Source organism: Dermacentor albipictus, chromosome 3, assembly GCF_038994185.2.
Source record: "Dermacentor albipictus isolate Rhodes 1998 colony chromosome 3, USDA_Dalb.pri_finalv2, whole genome shotgun sequence".
In the NCBI taxonomy this organism is placed as follows: domain Eukaryota; kingdom Metazoa; phylum Arthropoda; class Arachnida; order Ixodida; family Ixodidae; genus Dermacentor; species Dermacentor albipictus.
In genome coordinates this window covers 121,419,229-121,439,068 of record NC_091823.1, presented here as the reverse complement: position 1 = coordinate 121,439,068, position 19,840 = coordinate 121,419,229, and the positions used below count along the sequence as shown (strand labels likewise).

The following is a 19,840-nucleotide window of genomic DNA, read 5'->3' as shown; positions in this document are numbered from 1 at the left end:
GTCCCACCATCAAACTGCGACTCTAACTCAAATGATGATGATGTGCTGTGTGCTCTCGAGCCTTCACATGCGGATCTGACTCGAGCCTTAGCAGTCCTTGCATTGGTGTGCAGTGAAAACACAAAACTGGCAGAAAATACAGGTGGTCTTGGCTGCACGTAAGCGGAAGTGCATGCAGCAATGAATCATCCATTTCTTCCTTGCGCAGGGACCTTAAAACGTAAATAAAATAATCGTTTTTGGATACATTAGTTTTTTCGGACATACGATAGTTCAGACTTATTTACGTTCCCTGTGGAGTCCGAATAATCGCTCGTCGACTGTACTAGCTTTGCATTTACATGACAGGTGAAAAAATGGCGTATGACACCGTCCAGGCACCTGGACGCGGGTGGAGGCAGATGGAGTGTGGCCCTTCTGATTTTATAAGCTTTCACAGGTAGCAAACGACGCTGACCCTAACAGTAAGGCACCTGCTGTTTGCCGCCAGTGCCAAACGAGGTCAAACTGCATTGCGCCAATAGTGGCTGCATGGTGAGCGGAGACGTTGAGTCATTGGATGCTTGGTTCGGGCTCTACTCTGTCCCACACATTGACCTTAGTGAGCCGACGATAACACACAGAACCCACCTGCCTTAGACATAGGAAAACCATTCTGCTTTAAGGTGAAAAAGCTTGCAGACAAAACTTCCTAAGGAATAGCAGATTCCATGAAGCAGTGTATGGCCCACTAGTATTAGACTGAATGCCTCAGTGGTATTCAGGACAGCATAACTTCCCTATTTATTTCACTTCAGAGGGTAAAAAAAGGACTTGGTTTTCCATTCAAGAGACAATCTATCAATAAAAAATTTTATTTTCCAAAACGTCATATACGAAATCAGTACTGGCATACCAATTTGGGCTTTACTTTAAAGTGTAAGGCTAAGTTGAAAACGATTTTTTTCAGAAAAGTCAATTCCTTTTTAATTTCTTAATTTATTATTTTTTTTGCTTAGCTATAGGATTGATTCATCAGAAAACATTAAACATGTAGCAGAAAAAACTATGTTCCAGCGGTTTTTCTTACAAAAGCTGTAACCACAACTGGTGCCTGTAAAACTGAAAATGAAACTATGTACTGGTTATGCTCCATTCTTAGTCATCAATCCGTTAGGCCTCATGCTTGAATGTAGCCTGAAGTGTGGATTCATTTGTACCAGAGTTGTGTGCAAATCCACCGAGCAGCTTGCAAGCATTGTGCCAATTACAGTGTGGTTTCTTATACCTGCATGACCATGTAGCCTGGATTGCCTCGGCACGTCTCGAAGAAGTGACAGGCAAGGTCCAGACTGCGAGGAACCTTATCATGAAGGGGGGCGAAATGTGCCCCAACTCGGAGGACATCTGGCTGGAAGCTGCCAGGCTGCAGGTGATTGTATTGCTTCATTTGTGTGTTTCTTCTTGGTGCCAAGCACACCTCCACTGGGACATAGAATGTGAAGGCCTAAGAATGCCACAGAGCACAAGAAAGAGTGCAGCAACAGTGCATTTTACAAATTTCTGTTGCAGTGTTTGCATGAAATGGGCCTTCATGCTTGCTTCCAGTTTCGTCCCCACATTATGTTGCATGGCAACCAGGGTGTGAAAAAAAAAAAAAAGCCTGTGTAAAATGCAGTCGCCTGATCTGTAGAAGGCAGGGGGCTGCAGTAATGTAGAGGGAAAAGAAATTTCGATAAAAAAATAATTTTGGCATTTGTTAGGCACCAGCACTGCAGTTCTTTACATGACAGGTGTAAAGTAATAAAGAGTGGAAAGGGCTCACTTCTGTCTACATTTGCTCACTTATGTGCACTTGCATATGTAATAGAGCACACACAAAACAAAAAGAAAGAATAAAAGAAGCTAAAGGCCTACCCTAAACCAGGAGATTCAAGAAGAAATGAAGAGAGACTGTGTGTGCACTGGCGGTATCTTGTAAAAGAAAGCAGGTGCTGGCCATCTGACAGCCATTTCATCGAACTGCATGCCACTCCCAGAGAGATTGCTTCGCAGGATAACTAGGAGGCTTTACTGGTTCTGTATTTTGCAAACATCAATTATTTCTTGGTTAATGTAATAGAATCGCATGGCAAGCTGCACTGAGAGAGAGAAGCAAAGGGCACTGGTCTTTTGCATCGCCAATGCGTGAGCAGTGGCTTGCCGTCGCCATCACACTTCTCTGTAAATGTGGCGCGACGTGCAAGCTGGTGCTGCTAGGTGTGGCCCCCTGAGATTTCGGTCTCGGAGGCCAAATCAAGCATCGATGCTTCACCACGCTGCGCTATGCGTGGCATAGTAAATGGAAAGTTTGAGCATGTCTGCTATTCTGGCAAACGGGGATGATTTGGGCAGATTACTGGATGGTGGTGGGCGTCGACGTGAGCTGCCGGAGCGGTGCAGCCGCCTGGTGCAGTAGAGCTCAACCGGACAAACACAGAGCTAGAATTGAGTAACCTACTATATTCTGCTTCGCTGCCGGTGCAAATTTTCGGTTTTTAGATTCTTAGATTTTCGTGTATCTTTCACGGCAGCCGAAACAGTAGGCTTGGAGACTCCAAAGCGCAGAAAGCGGGCACCGCGGCGCACAGGTTTGGAACATGTGTGATGGCTCTGAATAAAAAAAAAAAAAGCGGGAGAAAATTTGTTTTCAAAATCCATTCCAGAGGCAACGACGTTTTGGGTTTTGTGGGCACATGCTCCGCCCAGGCAAGTGTCACCTAGCAACGGAGGCATGTTTCTTCCTTCTTTTGCCCTTCTTTCTGCGCATGCCTCTTTCTTTCGCATTTCTTTTTGCGGCCGTACTAGCTACGCGCGTGGAAAAATGTAACCTCTGTACTCGCGGGCATCCCAGATAGTCACACTTCGCAGTTTCCGGATGGTGCTGTTTACACATGCTTGCACTTTGGAATAGTTCAGCTGTCCGCCTCGAGTGAGGTGTTTGTGGTGTCCATGGCAAGGAATGTAAAAAACAAACAGCAAGAAACATTGTGTTTTGGAAGCAACATGAAGCTACCTTTTTGGTTGGTAGTTTTCTCAATGTCACCGTCTGTTTTGTGCGCATCACTCTTATTATACGGCATGGCGGCGGAATCTACGTAAAATAGCAACAGCGCGGGCCAAGAGCTAACAGCGACGGCTTTGGGGATAGCTCATATGGTGACAACTTATGAACTGATGGGTTGATGGGCGGAATGGTTAGTTTTGGGGCTTTCACTATAACAACCCTTCAGAATAACAAACAATTTACTGCAGACCCCTGAAGTTCATTATATCGAGATTTCACTGTGTCTACAACTGAAAACTTTGCTTTTCCAAACCCATGCATCTCGGCATCCACTTTCCACGCCATGTCATCTGCTAGCGTACTGTTTTGGCTGCCGTGAAGGATACATGAAAATCTAATAATTCCCAGATCTTTGAATATTAGTTTGTAGTACTGAGGCGTTGTTAACATGACACATAAACTCAATAACGATTGTTATTCTGAAACGTTCAGTATTCTGAAGTTCGTAGTACTGAAATATTTTTGCATTGAAGCTATGAGAAGTCAGCAGGGTGTTTCTGAAAAATTTGCTAATATGAAAAGTTCGCTAATGTGTTGTTCGTAATAATGGGTATTCACTGTATTCACTGTAGTTCAAGAAACCAGTTACTAATTAATTACTAATTACTACACAATGTAATTTCTGTGGCTAGAAATAAAGGTGAAAAATGTTTTTTGTTAAGTTTCCTTCATGTGGAGTTGCGTTGGGGCTTTGTGGGGTTAAATATCTTATTCTCTCTTGTGCCCCCCACTTTCTCTGTTCCCGCTTTGCAGCCGATAGACATGGCCAAGGCAGTGATAGCGCAGGCTGTGCGCCAGATCCCCAACTCAGTGCGGCTCTGGATCAAGGCTGCTGATCTGGAGAGCGAGCTGAAGGCAAAGAAGAGGGTCTTTCGCAAGGTACGCTTTGTCTCTCATATGTGCGGCTGTACAGGATGCCACTAGTGGCTGTGGAAAAAAGAAAGGAAGGAAGTCGGAGGATGGTGCAACTATCAATGTGTAGGGTAATGGTAGGCATCACCTTAAATGGGCATTGCTCGCTTTAGTTGGAGACATAATCTTTGATTTCACCGTAGTCCGTGTGCAGAACCCAGCTCGACACAAATCCAGTTGAACCTCGGTGACGCTTTTCCAGTTCATTGCATTTTCCCAGCTCTTACACTCTGAAAAACTGGTCCCGTTTAGTTCCCAAAGAATCATGGGTATACAGTTAAAGTTTTCCTGTTTGGTTGTTCAGTCCGCAGACTGCAGTCCCCGAACACAGTCACCCAGGTGATGACTTTGTGGTGTCATAATGCAGAAGCTGTCATAATGCAGAAGCTGGCCAAGTGTAAGCAGGCCATCGTGACGTTTTTAACACTTGCTCCAGTTTGCTCATTAGTCTTTTGTGCTGCTACATTGAGCCTCACAATGAGTAGCAGCACGGGAGGTGACCGAGCGAGCCATAACGAGTGCCAAAACTTTGATGTCCTGCTCCGACGTGGCCACCTTCTGCACCCTGACATCTTGACAAAGAGCTGAAGCTAAACCGAAACTGTCTCTAGAAAAGCTATAATATTAAATAATGTAGGGTGCTGTGAGGCTTCCCAGTATTTTTTCTGGAGTTTAGAGTATCGGATCTTCATGTAAGAGTTGAAAACATAGTGTCACTACCCCCTAAGGCAATGTACAACTCTGTAATAATGATAGGCAGTGTGACAACCTTTTGTTACAACACCCTCTGCGCAGGCCTTGGAGAGCATTCCAAACTCTGTGCGTCTGTGGAAGGCAGCCGTGGAGCTGGAGGAGCCAGAGGATGCCTGCATCTTGCTCAGTCGTGCCGTCGAGTGCTGCCCCACCAGTGTTGAGCTGTGGCTGGCCCTGGCCCGACTTGAGAACTACGAAAACGCCCGAAAGGTATTGGGAGACGTTCTCCTCCTGCATCCGAATGCTGTCTGCTTTTGTGTATTAAAATGTGCACATTGTTTAGCTTTCTTCAGGGGCTGTTTTTCTCTGGCTAAGAACTGTTGCAAAGTTAACATGTACCCGAGATTCCACATGTTCAAGTCTTCTCATTTGTCTTTCCTTGACAGGTGCTGAACAAAGCTCGAGAAAACATTCCTACTGACCGGCAGATTTGGATCACAGCTGCGAAGCTGGAAGAGGCCAATGGGAACACACACATGGTTGAGAAGATCATTGATCGAGGTGAGACTCCAATGCCTTGGTTGCTTGTTAGCAGCTGTAGTTAGGAAGTTTACTCTTCTATGGGTACTCTACTAAGGCAACATGGTGCTCCCAGTCAGAATACAGTCAACGTCCAATTTTTCGCACTCCTAAGGAACCGCGAAAACATCTGCAAAATTGGGCAGTTCTAAAAACATGAATGCATGCCTTTAACCTGCCCTAAAGTGTTCAAATTGCCACAGCCACATGCAGAATAGCTTTAATGGTCTGCCAATACATCTATTAGGCATCTGAGTGCTTGTACTGTGACAGGAGACGATGGGTGCACGCATGCATAATCAGGGACACATTTTATATCCCGTAACAGTAGCCCCTTTACGCTCTTCGTATTGTTACGTAGGATGACGCAGACGAAAAGCTATGTACAAATGTATTTACAAGGAAAATACGCTGCGCTAGGCCAAGAGGCAACAGCCCGCGCTAGCATCTAATCGTCGTCGTCGTCTTCACACTGCTGGCCTTTCGTGATCGCACATATTGTGCCGTAGCACTACCCCCGGCTGCAAAAGCGCCGTCCCGGAGCGACTAAAGATCGGACTCGGAAGCAGTGTAGTAGGCCTGGAGCCTACTGACGTGTACAACATCACTAGATGCCACAGGAGAGGACGAGGTTGAGCCCACAGGAGCAATTTCGTAAGTCGCAGGCGTCACCTGGCGCAGCACGCGGTAGGGCGCTGTGTATCGCGAAAGAAGTTTCTCTGAAAGTCTGACGTGACGAGAGGGCGACCACAGGAGCACGAGCGCACCAGGTGAAAACTGTACGTCACGATGGCGGGCGTTGTACTGACACTGCTGAGTGGTCTGTGAGGCCGTAAGTCGAGCACAGGCAAGCTGGCGTGCATGGTCGGCGAGGGCGATGGCGTCGCGCGCATACTCGCTTGTTGAGACCGCAGCATGAGGAAGTGCCGTGTCTAGGGGCAAGGTAGGTTCGCGACCGTACAGGAGATAAAAGGGAGAAAATCCGGCGGTGTCGTGCCGGGAAGAATTGTACGCAAATGTTACGTAAGGAAGGGCAATGTCCCAGTCGTGGTGGTCCTTGGAAACGTACTTGGCCAGCATATCGGTAAGAGTACGGTTTAACCGCTCTGTCAGGCCATTGGTTTGAGGATGGTATGAAGTAGTCAGTTTGTGTTGAATGGAGCAGGAACGCACAATGTCAGCGATAACTTTCGAGAGGAAGTTTCGACCACGGTCAGTAAGCAGCTGTCGCGGGGCGCCATGAAGCAAGATAATGTCACGCAAGAGAAAGTCCGCGACGTCAGTGGCGCAGCTGGTAGGGAGAGCCCGAGTGATAGCGTATCGGGTGGCGTAATCAGTCGCGACGGCTACCCATTTGTTCCCAGAGGATGACGTGGGAAAGGGACCGAGCAGGTCTAATCCAACACGAAAGAACGGTTCCACAGGGACGGTGATCGGCTGGAGATGACCGGCAGGTAGCACCTGAGGTGTCTTCCGACGCTGGCAGGGATCACAGGCAGCAACATAGCGTCGAACGGAGCGAGCGAGACCAGGCCAATAGAAGCGGCGGCGGACGTGGTCGTACGTGCGGGTTACGCCAAGATGTCCTGCAGTGGGTGCGTCATGCATCTCAAAGAGCACAGCCTGTCGTAGATGTTTTGGCACGACAAGAAGAAGATCAGGGCCATCAGGGAGGAAGCTCCTTCGGTACAGAACGCCGCCCTGGAGGACATATCGGCGAACGGATGCGTCGGTAGGTGTAGAGCACAGACGCTCGATGAGTACTCGCAGCGATAGGTCTCGGTACTGCTCATCGGCGATGTTAGCGAAGGCAGACACGGAGAAAATGCCGTCGGCGGTACTACTGTCGGCGTCGTCAGGCTCGTCTACCGGGTAGCGAGACAGGCAGTCAGCGTCCTTGTGTAGTCGGCCAGATTTGTAGGTGACAGAGAACGAATATTCTTGGAGGCGTAAGGCCCAGCGACCAAGTCTTCCTGAAGGGTCTTTCAATGAGCATAACCAACAAAGCGCGTGATGGTCTGTGACAACGGAAAAGGAGCGGCCATGGGCGGAATTTCGCAACCGCCCAAACTAGGGCCAGACACTCACGCTCAGTGATGGAATAGTTGCGCTCCGCGGGTGAGAGGAGCCTGCTGGCGTAAGCGATAACACGGTCGTGGCCACGCTGGCGTTGTGCTAGTACTGCTCCAATTCCGTGACCGCTGGCATCAGTACGGACTTCGGTAGGCGCAGAAGGATCGAAATGGGCCAGAACGGGAGGCGTTGTGAGAATGTCGATGAGATGAGAGAATGCAGAGGCCTCGTTATCGCCCCACTGGAAAGGAGAGTCTTTTTTCAAAAGGTCGGTTAGTGGTCGTGCTATGGCGGCGAAATTCCTCACGAAACGGCGGAAGTACGAACAAAGGCCGATGAAGCTGCGCACATCCTTGACACACGTCGGAACAGGGAAGTGCGTAACAGCATGGATCTTGCCTGGGTCCGGTTGCACTCCGTTCGCGTCAACGAGATGTCCAAGGACGGTAATCTGGCGACGGCCGAATTGGCACTTCGATGCATTGAGTTGCAGATTGGCTCGCCGAAAAACGTCCAGGACTGCTGAGAGGCGCTCGAGGTGCGTAGCGAACGTTGGGGAGAATACGATAACGTCGTCCAAGTAGCACAAGCACGTGGACCATTTGAAACCGTGAAGAAGGGAGTCCATCATGCGTTCAAAAGTGGCAGGAGCGTTACATAGGCCGAACGGCATCACCTTGAATTGATAAAGACTGTCGGGTGTCACAAAGGCAGTCTTCTCGCGGTCGAGATCGTCCACGGCAATCTGCCAATAGCCGGAGCGAAGGTCAATAGAGGAGAAATAGCGAGCACCGTAGAGGCAGTCAAGGGCGTCATCAATCTGAGGTAGGGGGTACACGTCCTTTTTGGTAACCCTGTTAAGGTGCCGATAATCCACGCAAAAGCGCCATGAGCCATCCTTCTTTTTTACCAGCACAACCGGTGACGCCCAAGGACTACATGACGGTTCAATAATGTTCTTGGCAAGCATTTTGCGAACTTCTGCGTGAATAACTTGACGCTCAGCTGGTGACACTCGATACGGGCGGCGATGAATAGGAGGGGAATCGCCGGTATTAATGCGATGTTTGACAGCTGTAGTTTGGGCTAAAGGACGATCGTTAAAGTAAAAAATATCGTGGTAGGAAAACAGAACGCGGTAGAGTTCACGAGCGTGCTCGGAGGGCAAGTCGGGCGCAATCATTTTCCGTAAGTCAGCGATGGAACAATTTGTCGACTGCGATGGTAGAGAAGTATTGGATGAAGTGTCGTCTACGGCAATGGATGCTACTGCGTGATCCTCGAACGAACAAAGCTGGGCCAAAGACATCCCACGTGGCAGCACTTGTGTCGTCAAGCCAAAGTTGACCACTGGCAGGCAGACGCAATTCGCCGTAATAGGTAAAACTGTATGGGGTACTGTGATCCCGTGTGTAAGGAGGACGTCTTACATAGGAGCCGCGATGTAGTGACCGTCGGGGACTGGTGGGGATGACACTAGGTCAACGTAGGTCAGTGCCGAAGGTGGCAAGCGAACGAAGTCGGCGGAACTGAGGCGACTGGGGTGTGGTTCAGTAGGATCTAGAACAGGCAGGTCAAGGCGGAGAGTACTGGCGGAACAATCGATGAGAGCAGAATGTGCGGAGAGGAAGTCTAAGCCGAGGATGATGTCGTGGGGACAGTGGGCGATGACTGTGAATAGCACGATTGTTGAGCGATCGGCGAAGGAGATGCGGGCGGTACACATACCAATTACGGGGGCTGTTCCACCATCGGCGACACGGACAACAGGCGTCGTGGCGGGTGTGATAATTTTCTTGAGCCGGTTACGAAGGTCAGCGCTCATTACGGACAAATGCGCCCCAGTGTCTATGAGAGCAGACACGGAAACACCGTCGACGTGCACGTCAAGAAGGTTCAGATGAGTGGGCAAAGTCAGTAGAGGATTTGGCGGCGTAGGGAGCAATGCAGCGTCACCTCGAGGCGCTGCATCGTCTAGTTTTCCGGCTGGGAGCGGCGCCCGAAGGGAGTCGGCGAATAGGAGCGACGGGGCTGGGGAGAGCGAGATTGTCGTCGTTGGGGCGAAGGCGAACGAGAATAGGGGCGGGTCGTTGCAGGAGAATCAGTGGCGGCATTATCGGAGCGTGCGGCATAGGGACGAGAAGGGCCACCTGAGGGGTGAGAGTAGGCAGTATAAAAAGACCGGATCGGGGAACTCCAGCGACTACGACAGTGCCGAGAAATGTGCCCGATGCGATGGCAGTGGAAACAAATAGGCTTGTCGTCAGCAGTGCGCCACTCAGATGGGTTGCGGAAACGTGGTGGGTAAGAAGATGCGGGACGGGGCGAAATCGAAGAAGCCAGGCGGGTATCAGGGCGATGGGCCGAGCAGATGGTGTGAAGACCCATGTTTTCAAACTCCTGGCGGACAACTGCCTGGATCAGTGAGACCGTGACTGCAGATGTGTTGGTGGGACAGGAGTCGAAGGCAGCCGGATAGGCGGCCTCTATCTCACGCCGGACGATCCTGGTAACATCGGCAGTGCTGTTGGGACGAGGAGCGTCGGCACAGGAAGATGTCGCTGGGGTGTTGGGCAGACGGGCAAACTGCTGGTCAATACGTCGGCTTTTGGCGAGTTCCAGGCGGCGGCACTCTTTTATAACAGCATCCACCGTGGCTACGTTGTTGCAAACGAGCAAGTTGAAGGCGTCATCGGCAATGCCTTTGAGGATGTGGGAAACCTTGTCTGACTCAGTCATGTGGGTGTCAACTTTGCGGCACAGAGCCAAGACGTCCTGAATGTATGTGACATAGGGCTCTGTTGACGTCTGCACACGGCCGGAAAGCGCCTTCTGCACGGCAAGTTTTTGACCGTAGGGGTTGCCGAACAAGTCTCGAAGCTGTGTCTTAAGTGAATCCCAACTGGTGAGCTCATCTTCGTGCGTGCGATACCAAACTCGAGGTGTGCCACCGAGGTAAAAGACTACGTTGGCGAGCATAATAGTAGGGTCCCACCGGTTATTGCGGCTGACGTGTTCATAGAGGCTGATCCAGTCATCGACGTCTTGCCCATCGTGGCCCGAGAATACGCCAGGATCACGGGTAGCGGGGAGAGTGATGTAGGTCGTCGAAGGGGCAGCAGGTGTCGGAGCCGGCGGAGTCGGGTTGTCGTCGCCGGGAGCCATGAAGGAAGGCTCGACGTACCGTCCACTGCGAAGCTCCGTGACGAGGTACAGGGAACGTCCACCTCCACCAGATATGTTACGTACGATGACGCAGACGAAAAGCTATGTACAAATATATTTACAAGGAAAATACGCTGCGCTAGGCCAAGAGGCAACAGCCCGCGCTAGCATCTAATCGTCGTCGTCGTCTTCACACTGCTGGCCTTTCGTGATCGCACATATTGTGCCGTAGCAGTATGCTTCACTGCAATACATACTGTATGCATGACCGCATAACACAACTATAGTGCAGCGAAGCTGACTTTTGGGAACCAGCATTATGCGACACTGTAGACTCATGCTGTGCTTTCCATGCTTCAACGCCTTCAGCAAGGATGACGAATGCGCAGTTGGCACCACTGCCAACAGCGGCAAATCCTTGAAATCAAAAACATGGCATTGAACAGTAGGAAGCTAGATAGCGAATGTCGAAGCTGCTCGGCCTAACAGCACCAAACAACTGCTGCGGCTGCCAGTGGATCATTGTGCGAAAGCGCTGGTTTGAGGCTGGCTGATAATCAAAATGGTGGTAGTGGTGGCTTCAATTAATGCTGTTTCGAACCTGCGCCATCGCAAGATTTTGAAAATCTGCAGGAGAAGGGTTTCAGCATTCAAAATTTAAGCGTCCCTGTACATTGCCTCTATAAGGTACGCGGCAGTGCTGTCATGGCGTCCAAATGATCAGGCATGTCCAAAACATCTATCAATTATTGTATGGGAAAATGCAAATGCTTTGGTATGGGAGACCATGTCCTTACTTAAGGACCATGCCCATGTGCACAACAAAAGTGGTAAGTACAGACCGACTTAGTTAAAGAAGATGCAAGCATTAGGCCTTGGGCTAAGCAGTGCAGCTTTGCAGCAGTGCAGTTCCACACTTAAATGTAGAAGACAGTAGGAAAAGAAGAATGCAGCTTCCCAAAATTTTTGATCTTTTATGGCATTTTGTTCTTGTTGCCAGTGCAATAAAAATGCTAGGTGAAACGAAGTAAAAAAAAATTGGCCAGCACCTACGTAATGAGACAGTAAGGTACAGCCTTTGCTAAAAGTTTACAAGGTGTATAGGGCAGATTCTGTTTCTGGAATGTGTGTTGGAGCCGCACTTGTATGCCCACCACACTGCAGCATAGACCATCAAGTTAAGAGTCTTGGTGTACGGGAGTGCTTCAAGTGCCTCTCCATGTGGCCTGAGAGAGGCCACATGGACAGAGAGAGAGGTGAGAAAGCCGGTGGGCAGAACAAATAAAAGCGCCTTATCAGAAGAGCCAAAATGATGTCATCGTCTGTTTATCTATTCCTGCACTACTTCAGCATTGTTTTCATGGCCTGGCACATACACGTGGGGGCAATATGGGATGCGGCATTCGCTCCCCCTTTCCTCCCCCTAAAAGTAGCAGCATCTTGATGCTCTGCTCCGAAGGCAGCACAGGAGAGCTGCAAAGTTGAAGTCAGATGGAAAAGTATCGCTTCATACAAAGCATGCATGCAAACTCGAGCAGATGCTGCCAGTATTTGGAGCAGTAAGGACTCTCAGGAACAGCTTCATAATTCACATCACTGTTGCAGCACAAAACTTTGCATGATCCAAAGTACCTCTGCAGGAGCTTCTCAGAGAACCCCCACCGATGAATAGGAGTTCAGACCCACACCTCTTCACTGACGTTGTATTTGAAGGGTCGGCACCGAAGGTTGTAGCGTCTGGTATCATAGGTTCTTGGATTTTCACACAGGCAAAGTGCCTGGCTTCCTCAGCGCATTGCGGAAACTACTCAGCCCCAGTCTCATTATCACCACTCTCGTGCAGCAGCATAGCGTCCAACATTGTAGTAACTTCACGGTGTAGGGGTTGAAGGACGGACTCCGGGATGAAAACCAAACTTGGGAGGGATTTATTCTACATTATGTACAGGGAGGTGAGAGTCAAGTAACATTTGTACAGTCATTACGGGCCGGCAGCAACTCGGACGCTGTGGCCCACGGCAAGAAGTTCGAGAGAGGTGAATCAGGGAATCAGGGAATGTCCTGGTCTCTCTGGAAGGCTTCTTATAAACCCTTCGAGCACTGGAAGTCACGTCATGTTTGACCAATGGGAGAGTCCGCTCCGATGACGCCACTTTCAGCCAATGGTAGGCGCCCGTGCGATGGTGTCATACCCGGCAAATAGAGTCGCCGCTTGGGCCCCCTTGCTGAATCCCTTGATCCCTCTGCGGTCTTGCCTCGCAGAGCGGCAATGCACTTCTTTCAAGGAGGAGAAGGAGGGGGGGCGCTCATGCTCCATTGTATGAGCGCCCACCTGCTCCCGGTGGTACGGCTCTGCAGTGGTGGCAAATGCCTTCTTCAAAGGCGAAGGGGGACGATTGAGCTCCATTGTCCGAGGCCCCCTTCTAATCCCGCGGCGCACAACCTGGGGGCCGCAAACTTGTTTGCACTTGTCTGGTGCTCCTCTGGAATGTGCTTTCCTGCTTCTGCATTCCTCAATTAGCTGTGCTGCGATTCGAAGTGGTTTGGGGAACTCGAAGTAGCCTCAGGAAACGGCGCCATATCTAACAGCTCGTCCTCGCCCCTGTAGTTCTGAATGGCCGGTGAACTCAATTCGCTGGCCATGAGGAACGCTGATAGAAGCTGCAGGGTACTGGGGTCGAGCCTCGTTTGACGAACTTCGGGATCCTTGGCCCTGGAGAACAGACGTCAAACAAACAAAACAACACAGCGCTGCCCCACGTGTAAGCGCAGGCTCTTCGCCCCTGACTCGCCAGGCTATTACTGAGTCAAAATGAACTCTTATCTTTTATTTCCCCAATTTTGACAAAGCAGTTCCAACCACCCCTCCAAACAGCTATCCATTTCTCCTCGAATGCCGACAAGACCAGAGTACTATTGTTGTTGCAAAACAAAGGGTCGTTGACGATGCAAACAACAAATGAAAACAGCCGAACATAACTTAAGTGGCCTAACTACACGAACAGCATGTTTCCAATCTATCGTAGTGGCGTACTTATCGCACGTATTGGTGCCACTGAACAATCTGGTCAACCTCACAAGTACGTAATCACAAGCGCACTAGCCTTGTGGTCACTAAACAGAACGCGTACTTGCGTTGTAGGCAAACTTTTCATTTACGCTTACTCACGTTTTTTTCCTGAAGGTCCTACAGGACACGTGACTTAAACGAACAATTAAACTTGCGGGACTTACACACACCGCAGGACCCTTAAAATAATGCGTCTTTTAATAACTCGTTCCACGCATACTTATCAGAGAAGTCAGAATACGGCTGCCCTCAACACACGAGCAACCCAGTCATAAATCTGCTTCCTTCCGTCCACACAGGCTAATGGAACTAAGAACGCCTCTCAGTGCAACTCATGCACTCACTGAAAATCTACACGCTTAACCTTAGAAAATTCAAAACTTAAGAAGAAAGAAGGTTAAATAACACACGCGCTTTACCATAGGCCTTTCGACGATAACCTTGACCTTCAGGTTACTCACACACACACACAAAAAAAACCTATCTACTTATTAATGAGCATCTCGCGAGACTACATGTTTACACAAACGCGTCTTTCAAATCTCGGAGCTTTCTCAAACCAAAACATAAACAAAGCTCAAACCTTACTCCTTGAAAAAAATCCTAGTCTCAAATCGAGAAAACTTTCCGATGCTCAAAAATAAAACAAAATAACATTTCACTTCTACGGAAGCTCTCTTGGCTTCCCGTTCCCGATTGCTTACGACTGACTCACTTTTGAGTCGTACCCGAGGTGGGCGTGGTCTCAAAGCTACTCTGGCTGCCAAGAGACAACAAAAGGGCTGATTAACTATCAGCTCCCCCAAGACGTTACGGTCTCCTGCCAATTTGCGTCCTGGCGCCCCGCTTTCAACACGAACTCGATTGACCGCGTCGCTACTCCCCACCTGGTCTCGTCCTGCCACCTTGCGTTTCTTCGAACTGCACGCTGAGCTGTGAAAAGAACTACGGAACGACGAGGAGTTTAACTGCCTCGTGCCCTTTGTCCGCGTCCGTGCAGAACATGCTTCGCGGTCGCCCTTTGACCTTAGGCTCGAACGTTTTCGATGCGTCAACATCGTCCGAGACGACCGCATCTTTTTCCTCACGCCCTCCCCTTTTGGGTTTCTCGCCATGTTTGGCGGCGCTATAACAGTTACCGTCTTTCGGTCTTTACCGCGCTTCTTATTACGGCACTTTCTCCTTGCACTCGTTTTCATGTCGCCTCGTGCCTCGTGCTGGCCGGTACACATTTCGTCGGCCCGGATCGGTCTCTTACCCGCACAGTCTGAGTGATTTACATTTAAATCTACTCTCACTTTGCCTCGACTGGCGGACAGCCCCACCGACTCTGGCACAATGCAGCAGGCTTTACTCGAGTAAGACAACTCGCACTCTTGCGAACTGCCCTCTACTACATTGCCCAGCTCACGCTGTGCATCGGCACACAGCCCGTCGGCATCGATCGCTGTCTCACGCGCACAGTCCGAATGATTAACAACTGAATCATCCCTATCTAGGCCATCTAGACTGGCGGAGAGCCGCACCGATCCCTGAACAATGCAGTTGTTCTCTCGTGAACTACGGAGCTCACCATCCCGAGAACTACTCTCAACTGCATCGTCCAGTTCGCACTTCACTTCTGCACGCACATCTGGCTCTACATGGGTGCTCGCGTCTGTCGCGTCAACAGTACCCTTTTCTTCGCTAGCAACCTCGCTAACATTACCAGCGACGCACACACGCGGTGACTGTGCCAAATTGTTCGCAGCTGGCCTAGCTGTCTCTACAGTCATCTGTTGGCACAGCACCTCGTCGCTCTCCTTGCGGCCTTTAACGGCCTCTGTTGCCACTAAGGCATCGTTAGCAGCTAGCCTTTTCCCTTCACTTATGAATCGGCAGCCAATCTCACAGGCACTACTCTTCTCGTCGGCTTTTGGCGAAACTCCGCTAGACACTTCCTCATTCTTTCGCTCTGTACTACCTACAGAATTCTCAGACAGCCGTTGTCTCTGTGCCAATAACTGATCACAATGCTGTATTTCTTTGATCAGTGCTGCCTTCTCTCTCTCATACTTTTGTTCACGCTCAAGCTTACGTTCCTGATACTCACGTTTGCGTTCATTCTCACGTTCGTGACGCTGACACCTAAGAGTAAGTTCTTGAAGCTCCTGCATCCGTTCATTCTCGCGTTCTTCACGCTTAAGCTCACTCCTAAGTTCACGACGCTCCCGCAAACGTACACGACGCTCTCGCTCCCGTGGTTCCTCTATCACCTCCCAAGCAAGCTCAATGCTTTTATCATCATTGCCACTATCATTAATCGCCTTTATGATAGCTGGCGTTTTCATCCGTTCATCTGCCTCAACTCCCAAATCGTCGCACACCAACAACAAGTCTAACCTCGTCAACCTTCTAAGATCCATGGCAGCTGCCCCGACAGGTGGTTAAAACTGTTTTCCTTAATTAATTTGTGCAAACACACAATGCATCAAACTCCCGATTCCCAGAACTATCAAAATGAACACACAGCATTTGAGTCTGGCGAATCATAAGTAAAAAAACCACGCGCTCACTTACGGTTGCAGCACCCTGCCATCCGGTTCATTCGTCCGCTGTTCCCAGTTCCTCCGGACTCCCTGGGTCGAAGGCTCGCTCCTTCTTCGCAACTCCCAGTTTCTTCGGACCTCTTTCGATGAAGGCTCTCTCTTCTTCGCTCTTCCCGGTTCCTTAGTATCTCTCTCGACGAAGGTTGATCTGTAGCGCTGCCACCAGCTGATGCATTCGGAGGCGATCCTACCGCTGCCAACCAGATGTAGGGGTTGAAGGACGGACTCCGGGATGAAAACCAAACTTGGGAGGGATTTATTCTACATTATGTACAGGGAGGTGAGAGTCAAGTAACATTTGTACAGTCATTACGGGCCGGCAGCAACTCGGACGCTGCGGCCCGCGGCAAGAAGTTCGAGAGAGGTGAATCAGGGAATGTCCTGGTCTCTCTGGAAGGCTTCTTATAAACCCTTCGAGCACTGGAAGTCACGTCATGCTTGACCAATGGGAGAGTCCGCTCCGATGACGCCACTTTCAGCCAATGGTAGGCGCCCGTGCGATGGTGTCATACCCGGCGAATAGAGTTGCCGCTTGGGCCCCCTTGCTGGATCCCTTGATCCCCCTGCGGTCTTGCCTCGCAGAGTGGCAATGCACTTCTTTCAAGGAGGAGAAGGAGGGGGGGCGCTCATGCTCCATTGTATGAGCGCCCACCTGCTCCCGGTGGTACGGCTCCGCAGTGGTGGCAAATGCCTTCTTCAAAGGCGAAGGGGGACGATTGAGCTCCATTGTCCGAGGCCCCCTTCTAATCCCGGCGGCGCACGACCTGGGGGCCGCAAACTTGTTTGCACTTGTCTGGTGCTCCTCTGGAATGTGCTTTCCTGCTTCTGCATTTCTCAATTAGCTGTGCTGCGATTCGAAGTGGTTTGGGGAACTCGAAGTAGCCTCAGGAAACGGCGCCATATCTAACAACGGCCATAAATGACTGAGGGGTGTTACGTGTGTTGTCTCCTGACGAACCATGTTGTAGGCAAAGATAACTTAGGGCAAAATCTGGTCCCAGTTCATGTGGTTGGTGTCAATGTACATCGTCTTATTCAAATGTTTTGTCAGCCCATTTGTTTGTCGGTGATAGGCTGTTGTCTTTTGGTAAGCGGTTTCAATCAGTGCCCCCTTTTCTCTGCAAACACTCGCATGAGGCCGATGTAATGCACAGCTTCTGCCACTGTCGGGCCTGAATTGCTCGTACTGTCACTTTCCATGTCGTCCTCATCACTGTCATTAGGCGACACTTCGGCAATAACAGAGGCAACAACGGCGAAAAGTTGAACCTTGAAAAGTTGACCCTTATAGGCGACATCTTTTCGCGGCTCCAGCAGCACTGCCGAGCATCTTCTTTTTCACATTCCAAATGCCAAAAATCGTAGTCAGTGGTAGATCCCCCTCACATGCCACGACTTCGTGTCACGTTCGATAGCACAAACAATGTCCAGTTTTTCTTTTATGCTGAGCACCCGGTTTTTGTTTGAACTTCGGCATGACGCGAGTCCTAGCTTGCACGGCACCACAACACAGGCCACCACTAGCCAGCCACAATGCTCTCTGGCTTGGTGCCGAAATGATGTTGATGTTAATGTGGCTTCACCCTTCCAAGCGCAAACGCAGAGTGCGCTTGGAGGCTGTTCCGATCTCTTAGGCTCGTTCTTCTGCCTGGCCGACCTACAGCCGTGATTGCCCTACAAAAAATGCAGACACTACGTGTTAGTCGATACGTACGCAATAAGCTGGTATGATTTATGTTGATTCAAAACGTATTATGTTCAATGGCCGCTGAGTCGGGCATTTCATTTTAATACTATTGAAACTAAATAACTGCTTAGGTGGGTATGGTTTAAGAAGGTTTTACTGTACTCTGGCTAGAACTCTCCGTCACAGACTTCATACTGATAGCAAGGACAAGAGGTGCGATAGATCTTGTCTCTGGAAAATATAATGGTAGTGAGTGGAGCCATCACAGCGCTTAAGTATTGTAGTTCTAGAGAGGGCATGAATAATTTTTTGATGCAAAAGCATCAGATGGTCCCTTGAGCAAAAAAGCCGGCGTCTGTAATCTGCAACAGTGAAACAGCACCTAAAGTCCCATTGGCTGCTATGCCACGTCACGACACCTCGCCACGACTGCGCTTCGATGGGGTTTTCGTTGGCTACGTCGCCACGTTATGAGCGTGCCTCGATGGAGTTCCCATTGGCTAAGACGTCACGTCACGAGCGTGCCTCGATGGAATTCCCAATGGCTACGACGCCACGTCACGAGCCCGCCTCGATGGAGTTCCCATTGGCTATGATGCCAGGTCACGAGCTTGCCTCAACTGAGTTCCCGAATTGGCTATAACGCCACATCACGAGCACACCTCGATGGAGTTCCCATTGGCTGTGATGCCATGTCACGTGTGGGCCTTGACAGAGCAGAGCAGGTGAAAGGGAACACCTGGTGCTGCAATAGCGCGCCAGGTGTTATGGAGCAAAGCAGGCAAAAGGGAACACCTGTGCTGCTGTGATAGCACATCAAATGTTGCTTAAGGGGAGAGGGCATCGTCGCGACGCTGTTTCCCATCCAGTATAGAGACATTTGCCCCTGGTGCAGCGGCAAGCCCACCTTGTATCACATTACATGGGAATGCGTTCAGAATCAACAATTCCTTCAAATAAAAGACCCGAGTGCGGAGCAGTGGGAGAGGGTGCTCTCCAGCAGCGACCCGAAAGTCCAGCATGGACTAGTAAGGCACGCTCGCCGAGTAGCCACCCTCAGTGGTGCCCTGGAATAGGGGCGTCGACCCTGCGCAGATGGGGAAGAAGACCGTGAAGATGGCCGACCACATCTGCCACCGTTAATTTCTACCCAATTAGAGCAAATAAAGTTTTTCCTCCTCCTCCTCCTCCTCCACGCAAACTCTCGCCTGCATTTAACTGAGCTTCGATAAGGCTAAATCAAAATGTGCCAAAGGTCTCAGTGCTCTCGCTTGCCCTCGAGGAGTTAATACCTCGAAGGACAGCTCAGTGAAGTTCAACTGGATATTAATGCTTTCGCATTCACAACTCATAAGAAATGCTTCGGTGTTCTCGAATGTTTTTTCATGACTGTTCTTGTGTGCATAAATTTTTTGCATGCTTTCCGATGCGAATAATTTTATTTTTCTTCTCTACTTGTACAAGTGATATTTTTTGCATGTTTCCCTGTGTGATCGATCCATACACATTGTATTTTTGCGCATATAACTTGCACCAAAAATTTGAAAAATGTGACATTAATGTCTGGATGTGGGTTAAAAACCTTACTATGAGCGTGGCTTCATGGTGCATGGAGCTGCGAAGCCGCACCTCAGGACAACGTAAACTGCAATTTGCTCCGTCATGGGATATAGCATAGCGGAAGCTGAAGATTGTCAGCATCATTGAAAAAGTGGGGAACAGAACTGCTGGCTAGTAATACGATGTGGATAAATTGCGCACCTGTGAATGGAGTCTGTTTTTCGGAAAGCTTTGAGCATTGCTGTGTGCAGTTATTTCAATGCGTCATGCGCACTTTTTCTTTTTTATTTCCCAGCTGTTATAATTGAGGTGTGGGTTATATTTGGCAAAATATGGTAACCATTCCCGTGCTCTAGTATAGGAGCAAGGCCGTGCACACCGCTATTTGGTGCACCGTTCTTGCACTATCTTGCTGCAGCAGCACTAAC

The 19,840-nt window shown here is 49.8% G+C and overlaps 1 protein-coding gene across 1 annotated transcript in view; it reads left to right on the top strand.

Annotated features, from left to right (window-relative positions):
- Positions 1-19,840, top strand: part of Prp6 (pre-mRNA processing factor 6) — a 66,852-nt gene that overhangs the window by 25,505 nt on the left and 21,507 nt on the right. The window contains exons 11-14 of the mRNA XM_070536005.1: positions 1,284-1,411; positions 3,839-3,964; positions 4,793-4,960; positions 5,137-5,251. Of these exons, the coding sequence (XP_070392106.1) occupies positions 1,284-1,411; positions 3,839-3,964; positions 4,793-4,960; positions 5,137-5,251 (537 nt within the window). The remainder of the gene's footprint in view (positions 1-1,283; positions 1,412-3,838; positions 3,965-4,792; positions 4,961-5,136; positions 5,252-19,840) is intronic.